Here is a 10221-nt window from a genome sequence, read left to right as displayed (position 1 = left end):
CAGCAGTGGCATCGATCAGAAGATCAATCCTCGGGAGGGGGTAACAATCTTTCGGGCAGGCTTTGTTCAAATCTGTGTAGTCAGTACACATTCTCCATTTCCCGTTTGCCTTCTTGACCATAACTACATTGGCCAGCCAGGTTGGGCATTCAATCGGTTCTATAAAACCCGATCTTTCCAATTTTTCCACCTCGACCCTGATTGCTTCATGTTTTTCTATCGCAAAATTCCTTCGTCTTTGGATGACCGGGGTAGCATCCTTCTGTATCCAGAGTTTGTGCTCTGCTACCCGCCTGTCTATCCCGGGCATGTCATTTGCCGACCATGCAAAGATATCTGCATTATCACACAAGAACCGAGTAAGCTCTTTCTTGAAATCCTATGGTTGCTCTGAGCCAATAAATGTCCCTCGGTCGGGAAGAGATTGACTCAACTGTATCCTTTCCAACTTTTCTACGGGCTCTGCCTGCTGCATGCTTTCCTCATCGCGATCGTCCCGAACCTCGACGTTCATGGTAGTTCCCGAGTTCTCTGGCTTACTTTTTTCCTTCAAGTAACTTGTGTAGCACTGGCGGGAAGCCGATTGGTCTGAACAACATTCGCCAACTCCAGCTTCGATCGGGAACTTTAACTTCATATGTCTGGGTGATACGACTGCTTCAAGCGCATTTAGTGTCGGTTGTCCCAAAATTACATTGTATGCCGACAGCTCCTTTACCACCATGAAATTTACCCGAACCAATGTATCTCGGGGTGACTTCCCGACTTTGAGATCTAGATGGATCATTCCCTCTGCCACTGTGGAAGATCCTGCGAAACCATACAGTGGTGTTGACGATGGTGTCAGCAGATCATTGGCCAACTTCAATCTTTTGAAAGCGTCGTACGAGATTAGATCAACAGAGGACCCTGTGTCCACCAAAACTCCGTGAACTTCCCGATTTGCTATTTTGACTTTGATGATAATCGCATCATCATGTGGCGATATAACACCATCTAAATCTGCATCCGTAAAAGTTATTGGTTCGGGACATGTTGGATTTTGCCTTTTTTTAGGCAAATGAACAGCCCCTACGAACCGAGCCTTCTGCTTTGCTTTTCTGATAGATTCCACAGTTGGACCTCCCATAATCACGTACATAGGCGTTTCTTCCCGATCGGCCTTTTCCTTCCCCTTGTCCGCTTTTTTGGCAACCTCCTTTGGACTAGGGGATCGGCCTCTCTTTTTTGACTCAGGTGAGTGTGTTCAGGTCTTTCCCGAATGTTTTACATACTGACCCAGCTTACCTTGTTGGATCAGTTTCTCTATTTCAAACTTCAGACTTCGGCACCCATCCATGTGGTGGCCGTAATCTTGATGGAATCGGCAGTATTTTGTCATATCCCGATCCTCTGGTGGTGCACGTAGCTTCCCGGGCCATTTTAACGAATTTTTATCCCGAATGTTCATCAAGATTTCTGATGGCTTTGTGTTAAGAGGAGTATAACTTACTCTTTCTTGGTCACGCTTCCATTTACTTTTTTATCTTGGATTTTTTTCACTCGGGGAAGCTTTATCTACATCCCGATCTGACCTTCTTTCCTGATCGGCCTTAACCCGAGCATTTATCACCTCGTAGACACTGGCTTGCTTCTGACATTTGCGTAGCAGCGTCCCGTACGTTTTTGGCTTGTACGTTAGTAGGACTTCCAAAAGTCTTTGGTGTGTGATGCCACTCCAAAGCGCACTGTACGCAACTTGATCATCAAGCTCCTCAATCTCAATGGCAACCTCGTCGAATCTTTTCAGATAATCCCGAATAGATTCATTCCTTCCTTGCCGAATGCCAAAAAGGCTATCGGATGTCTTTTTACTCTCGATCGCGCTACGGAACTGAGCTATGAATTTCTGGGCCAACTCCCGAAAATTATTTATTGATGCCGGTCATAGACTGCTGAACCATTTGATGGCCGGGCCTTTGAGTGTCGCTGGGAACGTTCTATAGAGCAATTCATCTTCCCGGCCTAGTACAGTCATTACTGACTTGAAGTAACTGATATGCTCCTTTGGATTTGTTTTCCCTTCAAAAGGGGTGAAGGTTGGCATGATAAAGTTTCTAGGGAGAGGCATATTCATGATCTCGTCCCAGAACGACTCCCAATCTACCACGTCAAGATCTTCATCACGATCCCGATCTTCCAACTTTCGTTCGACCTCTGCTACCAGGTTTCGTAGCCGGTTCTGCCTTGCACCGTCCTCATCAGATTCGGCACGTTCCCCCCTCGATCGAGGAGTTGTTGCCTCCTTCCTTTGGGATGGTGCCCGAGATGTCGAAATTCTTGACTTTGAAGGCCGGGGTTGGCTTTCCCCCTCTTCTTCTTCTTTATCCACGATCTCCTCGACCTCCTCCCGATGATTCCTTTGGGGCAAGGATCCTGTTTTAGGCGGCAACGAGATGCGCTCTAAAGCACTGATCCTTGTCCCATTGGGCATGGTTTGGCGCTTGCTACGATCGGGATGTGTTTCCCTTTGTTCCCGAGTGTTTTTTACTCTTGGGATACGCCTTGGATGTCGGGCTCCTACTTCGTGTCCGAAGGCTCTCATTAGCCTTCCCGACTGGGTATTACGCCTTGGTCCTTGTTCGACCCCAATTTGATGCACCAAACCGCGTAATACCCCCTGCATTTCGAGCATGCCTTTTCGTATCTCGTCCATATCTGCCATAATGGCCTAGTCCCGAGGACCTCGCAAAGTTCCTTCTTCATTGGGATCTTCCAGAACCAGATTCTCCTGAAGTCCCTCTTGTTCTTCGTGGGTTGACTGATCAACCATTTCTTCGGGAATTACTCGATCATCCCTGATACTTTCTTGTCGGGAACGCCCGTTGGCTCGTCGCACCATGGCTTCCAAGCTTTGTCGTTCCCACAGACGGCGCCAAACTGATGCGGATCAATTATGCTTCTGGATCCGACTGAGCCTCCTCTCATATCCGGGACGATGAGTCCTACAAGAAAGGTTAGATGCGGGCCGGCTTGTGTGCCGGGCAGCCGCCTCCGATGGCAAAGTTAGATGATGAACCGAATGAGGTCTCGTGCAGAAGCTACACAAGATTATGCTCAAAGTGTATTGGCTTGCTTACCAAGGAGATGCGTCCCTTGTCTTATAATGATTAACTTACCTTATACGTATTTGGTAAGTTAGCCCGACAAGAGCCGTTGCCTATCCGGAGATTTTGCCTTTCTGTTATTGGTTCCAGCACAGTCGGTAGCAGAGTTGACTGTCCTTATGGGGAGAGACCACCTTATTTGGGATGTGCGTTTCATTCGTTGCAGTTGGTCACGTCCCGACTATCTGGGGAGCCCCACTCGGGTTATACCCGATTAACCATGAAGGTTCCATATCAGCTTTATTCTTCTTTTTTATTTCCTGAGACTAGGACTTCGTTAATGCCATAGATGAACTTTCTAAGATGAGAACAACAGAGCTGCTCCCAGAGAGTAACAGAGGTTCGAAGGAGAAATAGAGCTTCTCTAAGTCCTTCTTGGCTTCATCAATGACTTCATATGATCTTAACGAATTGATATTGGAGAGAGAAAGTTTCTCGCCAAGCATGGTGGGTATGTCATCAAGCAACAGAGAAGCGTCACAACTAACAAAGCAGTCATGGAACTGCAATCGCATGATAAAAGTAGCACTTCTTGGCTTCCTTTCCATGGATTTCTTGATCACTTCTCTCACAACAAGTTTTGCTTATCGGATGGTTGTTGATTTGTTCATGCATCAAATTTCAATGTCTTAGTGTGAGGCTCTGTAAAATCATCTGGTACTTGAATATTTTGCTGAACCATTAATAGATATTGGTGCAAGGTGTGCTTTTTCTAGGAAGCTTCATATTCAAGTTGTTCCTTGGCACTTCGAAGATAGAGAACCATCCATAGCTGTTCTTCGTTGCATACTGTGTACATCACACTGCTAAAGCAAGAAGGACGTCACGAGGAATGAAATTCTCCATGAGCACAAATGAATTCATTGAGTAGTACTCGCAGATCCTCCAGACTAACTGATCTACAATTTTTCACCTTCACTTTTGGGAATGTGTTTTTAAAGATCTGAAGCTTCCTGTTTTGGTTCGAAATTTGAATTCCTCTTACTTCTCCACTTTGAATTAGAATTCAAATTGGCGTTAACATCTCTACTTCTGAAGGACTGGTTTCAGGCTAGACACACTGAGAACAACTGTCATCAACACAGTTCAGATTTGCAGTCCTAAGGTGATCAGACGAATTTGCCTGATTCGAAATCTCCGGCTTCTTCTTCGCTCGACAAGAATCCTCAACAGGAGCACTCACGTTACCGTTGCTTGTCATCCCATAACAATCCTTTGAGTTTGATGCATCCAAAATCTGCTCAGCCCTTAGATCTTCTGGGAATGACCTGCAAAACGAATGCGTCAGATGTGGCCCGACCGCTAGGGTCGGGAGTCCACCTCCGAAGGCTAAGTCAATTGATGAACTTAATCACAAACGGCTCTGCTAGACACACAGAGCTAAGGAATGAATAACTAGAATATGATCTAGATCGTAAGCATATGAGTGTTTACGTCCAAAGGTGTGTGTATGGATTTGGTGTCCTCCCTTACCTTGCAGGTAAGTAAGGTTTATATAGAGTGTACCTTCGAATCTTCTTCGTTGGATGCATTTGAGCCTTCTTCGGATAGTCATTGGATTCTAACTGTTAGATCCGTTGAGCGATAGACTTCTACTAGTTTGAACTAGTAGAGGACTCCTAGGATAATCTCGTGATTATTTGATGATTATCCCTTCAACAGTGATAAGTGACAGCCGCCAAGTTGTGTCTACCATCATTAGGGCAATTAACCTAATCCATAAGTCGGATTAGGGCGTGCCTATGGCTGATTTAGTTTTCTTCCTCAGCAAGCTATCTCCTGGACCCGGCTCGCTCGGAAGCGAGTCGATTCCCTTCGTCTCGACCGGGGTCGAGGGTCAAACCAAGTATGAACCAGGTTCGATCATATTTTCTCCATATCACGAGCCCCCCAAACCAAGCGTTCGGTCAATCCCGAGGGCTTGGTTTTTAACTGGGTTCTTCGTCAAGCAATAATCTTTGCATATCCCATTAAATGTCATGTCACATTTAATGCAGTGGTCACTCTTCCTCGAGCGTTGTGAGGGCAATGCCACGCGTCCCTTTGCAGTTGAACTATCGTGGCTCACGTAACCCAAGCGACGGTTTCTGAACGCCTGTTTTGGATTCGTGAGTTCAAACTTTCAAAATGTCTTCAAATCTCGATCGTCGATGCTGAATAGATCTCGATCGTTCACGTCCTCGAACACTCGTGCGGGTGCTTAAAAGTAGTTCGTTGTCTTTGTAGGTTTCATTCTTCTTGTCTGGAATTTTGAAACTTCGTTGTCTGCTTCGTGCCTTCTCGTTCTCAAGCTTTTTGCTATAGAATCAGTAAGTTTACTGATCCCTTTGCAAAGTTTAACTTTCTGTCTCCAGGTTTTTCTTTTAGTACCGTAGCAAGACTTTTGTAATGGAGGATATTAGGGTTTCTTCTGAAGCTTCCCTTGTGCCCAGCGCTAGTAAGAGTGATAGTGGTAATGAGGCCTTTGTTTCCCTTCCTTCTGAGCAGTCGGATAGTGATAATAAAACCCTAACTGCTCTCTGGCGTGACTTCACAGAAGTTAACCAGAAAAGATTAGAAAGAAAAGCTGAGACTTCTTCTGCCCTTCCTGAGTCTAGACCATCCACGACTCCTAGGGTGACCGCCGAGTCTTCTGGGTAGTCAAAACAAACTTCCAGGTCTAGTGGTGGACCTAGTTCTATTCCCTCCTCCTACAAGGAGAAAACTCTTCTTTCGGCCATCCAAGGTTTTGGTTTTCCTCCTTCTTATCATCTTAGGGTTCCTAACCCTAATGAGAGGGTTGATTCGACCCTTCTGGGCGAATTTTCCCTATACATAGATGCACTGGAAAGTGGGGTTTGCTTTCCTTTTTTCAATCCTTTGTTTGCAACCATCCTGAATCACTGGGACATTTGCCCTGGAATGTTGCTCCCCAATAGTTGGCGTCTCATCGTCGGTTTCTTGGGTTTATGCTTTGAACTTGGCGTTGCGCCTTCTCTTGCTCTTTTTGTGCATTTTCATCTTCTTTCTATTTCCCATCCTCCTGGTTGGGTTGTGCTTTCCAAGCGTAATATGACTGAGCTTGGCTGGAGGGGCAGCATTCTTGCCAAAGGAACTTGCCCTTCCAATCACAAAGGATGGCGCGAACGATATTTTTTCTGTCGAGCGCCTCAATCAGATCTCAACTTCCCGACCGTCTGGAAACAGTATACTTCATACTCTGAGGGTAACCGGGCCCTTCCTTTATCCAAAGAAGATGAGATGGCCATCAGGAAGATCAAATCAATTTCATGGTATCAGGAGATACATGGATTTGAGGTGGAGTACAACTCCATCCTTCAGTATTGGGGGCTGGCTCATTGTGAGCTTCTTAACCACCACCTTTCAATTTTATGGAAATTATATGCCTTTTTGCAATTCTGATTATTGTTCTTCCTTGCAGTGCCACCAAGAATTGACCCTGAAAATCTCCGGGCAAAGGCTGCCAAGGCCGTTGTGACAGCTGAGCAACGGTAGCCTCGAGCCTTGACTGCTGATCAAGTGGCTTCTGTTCCCTTTCTCGACCCTTCCTATAAGGGTATTAGGAACTTAAAGCCAGTGGTCGAGGCTTCGGGAAGAGGGAAAAAAACAATGGTGGAAAAGCCAAATATCTCCTTCGACTCTCGAACCAAAAGGAAGCACGATACAGTTGATGCTTCTTCCCATTAAAAATCCAAAAATACTGAAGATTGCGAGGAGGTCTTCATGCCTCAGTGGACATTGATGCAGGCTGATAGGGCAACACAAGACCCTGTGAAAGCTGCAGAATGGAGTTCTCTTGGTCTTCTGCTTGCCAATCGTTAGGCCTTTGAAGTCCTGGACGATGATGCTCTTGTTAGTCAGTCCATGAGGTACCGGCCTTCCTAATCTTTCATTGATTGTTTCTCATAATCTCTTATGATCTCTTCTGATAATCTCCTCATCCCCAGGAATGTTGTATTGAGCTTTTATCAACACATGGAGGCATTGAGCAGGGTTGGTCGCAATGGCTCCTTGTTGCAGACCTGTGAAGAGAATTTGGCGAAGGCCAATTCTGAAATAGACCAGCTGAAGACAGTGGCTGAAGAGCTGAAGGTGAAGCATAATGAGGAGATGAAATCTTTGAAGAATGATCTCGACTCTTCAAATGCCCGTGCTTCTGCTGCCGAACGCGAGGCTAGGAAACAGAAGGCAGCTGCCATGTTGTTCGGTGACAGATTAGAGCTTAAGTCCATAGAGAATGACAGTATACTGAAGATGGCAGTTCCTAGCAAGCCCGAGCATATTAAGCCGGAGCTTTGAAGGGATTGTGTTCGGAAGTATCTGAACAGCGTTCCTTTCTCTAACCTGCTAGGCGCCTTCAACCTTCAAGCTTATCGCTCAGGGCAGAATGATGTTTGGGAAAAGATCCTCGAATCTATCCCTTCCTTCGATACAACTCCCTTTCGTGAGGTGTGTCACAAAGAGATCTTCGGGAAGCTTAAGTTGGACTTCCCTAACTGGGCTTTGGGAGAGGAGGATCCCTTTCCTGCTGACCCGAATATCGAAGAATATCTTGCTGATGAACCGCCCCTTCAAGAAGAAAATTCACAAGAGGCTGTCACTGAAAAGGACCCTGAGAATGACGATCCTGAGAAAGGCTCTCCTGTGCAGGACTCTTCGGGCGATAATGAGGAAAAAGTGTAGGGAGTTATTCTTTCTTCTTTTTTTTTTGTAAAGATTGATCCTCCGCCATTAATGAAAAGAGAACTTTTTCAATGATTGCCTCAATATTTCCTCATCTCACATCCAAAAGCTTGTCTTGGAAATCAAATATAAATGATAAAACTTATCACTTAACTTCCTGTACCTTAACGGGGGATAACCTTTGAGATATCATGAAGAGACGTTCGGGAAAGATGCTTTAGCCTCTGTATTCCCCATTGCCCCTTTATTTATTGCAAAGTCCGAACGTTTCCCTTCATTTATTGCGAAGTCCAAACGTTTCCCTGCCCTTGTATACCATTCACTTCTTTCAATGAATTGGTAATACAACCATTATTTAAATGGTGGCGCGACGGTCGGAGGTATTCTCGTACCATGTGCATACCACCACGTAGCTTCCTTATGACCGTTGATCTTGCTTTTTGAAGAATTCGAAGCGTTTCTTCGATCTGGGCCTTTGGTTGCCTTTGGCTCTCAACCATTGCCTCACTACCTGAGGCTATTTAAGTCCTTCAAGGGTAATCTCCATTGCTATCTGCAAGTTAGATTTGCAAAACGACATTCCATCTTCTTGCTCTGCATCCGTATTCCTCGTACTCCAACAATATTTTCTATCACTTCCTGAACAAGTGAGCTTTTTTGCTTTGTCTATCACAAATCTCCTCTCCTTCCCCCTGAGTGAACTCCACAGTAGTAATACTTGGGGTTTACTTAATGGGTATTCTGAGTAGTTCATATCTGACAGAGAACTAGGGTTTTCCCTTTTTCTCTATGTTGTTGGATTTTCGTACTGATATTGCTTTTTCTGTACTTGCAGTGCCTCCCAGAATCGATCCGAACTTTATTAGGGCGAAGTCCTACAAGAAGATTGTTCCAGCATTGACGGAGGTTGTGGCCAGTGAGGTGATTGTATCTGGTGAATCTTCTAAGCGTAAGGAGACTACTGTTGGTGAATCTTCAGGTTAGATTCCCACAGTTTCTACTGATTCTTCTTCTACGCTCCCTCCGCCTGAAGAGATCGCTCAGTCTTCCCAGGAAGATCTCAATCACTCCGTCGCTGATGGTGCTGCTAATGCCCCTGCTGGAGAAACCATTCGGGCTTCTCTGAAGGAGACCCTTTGGACATCTGAGGCAACTATGTTGGCATCTGATGAAAGCGTGGTCCCAGCAGGTGCCGCTTCTATTTCCAACTCTAGAGCTTGTTTGGCATCTTCTTCCTCTCCTTCTTTGGAGCCGGAGGATTTTGCCACTAGGAAGCGTCGTCGGTTGGTGGAGGATGCAGCTCCTCCCTCTCTTGATGTAGCTCATCCTTCTCCTCCTTCAAGGAAGTCTGAATTAGTATCAAACAAGTTTGACAAAGCATTGGAGTGGTGCACTACTGCTCAAATGCCTAGCCAGAGCAGAGTTCTTTCCAAACTTCCAGACGGTGACTTTATGAAGTCATTGGTGATGTAAGTTTTTCTTCATTATCTTTTGATGCTGAAGATTATTCTTTTGCTCCTGACTAACTCGAAAGTCGTTTGCAGGAGTCTCACTGGGAACTTCCACAACCAAGTGGAAGCAGCCTCTAGACTCAGTCAACTGAGTAATGAAGTTTCCAGGCTTCGGGAAGACTCCAAAGCCAAAGATGCTGAGATTGCTCGCCTTAGGAAATTAGCTTGGGAGGTTGCAGGAGAAAAGAACTCTGTGATTGAGCATCTCCGTTCAAACTTGGATGATGGCAGGGAGAAAATTCGGCGACTGGAGCAAGAAGCAAAAAAGTCAAGGGCCAAAGGATCTGAAGTGTTACCTCAAAGGCAAGCTGTCATTTCCTTGCCCGAATCCCTTCCAACTGACATTCGCAGAGCCTGCATCTTCAAGTATTTACACAGTAAGCCCTTTGTTGACATGCTGAATGCTTATAACTTGCAGGCGTACCGGGATGGCGAGAACAAAGCATGTGAATCAATACTAAGGAAAGATCCTAATTTTGATACGACTCCCTACAGCGCTGATTGTCATCCTGAAGTGTTTGCCAAGCTGGGTCTTCCTTTCCCTGACTGGACCAAGGATAAGATCAACCCTCCGCCTTCGGATCCGGATATTATGCATTATCTCAAGGATTCTCCTATTTATTCTCCCCCTAAAAGGATTCAGTTATGAAGAGCTTGCCTTGAATGCAAGTTTGATCAAGGACCATACTTCTTCTGGGTCAAGTGGATAAAGAGTATGGAATTGCGGAGGATTTTGTACATACTGAAATGCTTTTGTAATCTCCGTTCTTCCTCTTCTTCTTCTTGAATCCATGTTGCTTCTTGACTCTTGTGTTTGTTCTGGCAAAGCTGTTCCGATCTTGTTTGATGTCTTAATGATCACCGATGATGCCTTTCTTTTT

At 45.4% G+C, this 10221-nt stretch overlaps 1 protein-coding gene across 1 annotated transcript; it reads right to left on the bottom strand.

Annotated features, from left to right (window-relative positions):
* Positions 1–379: 379 nt before the first annotated feature.
* Positions 380–1129, bottom strand: LOC149015794 (uncharacterized). The gene has a single exon (XM_089156592.1). The coding sequence runs from the start codon at positions 1127–1129 to the stop codon at positions 380–382; it is 750 nt and encodes a 249-aa protein (XP_089012718.1).
* Between the last annotated feature and the right edge of the window lie 9092 nt (positions 1130–10221).

This window comes from Hakea prostrata, chromosome 5 (genome assembly GCF_041222555.1).
Source record: "Hakea prostrata isolate BN-2017 chromosome 5, UWA_Hpros_2, whole genome shotgun sequence".
Classification (NCBI taxonomy): Eukaryota; Viridiplantae; Streptophyta; class Magnoliopsida; order Proteales; family Proteaceae; genus Hakea; species Hakea prostrata.
This window is presented reverse-complemented; position numbering and strand designations above follow the sequence as displayed.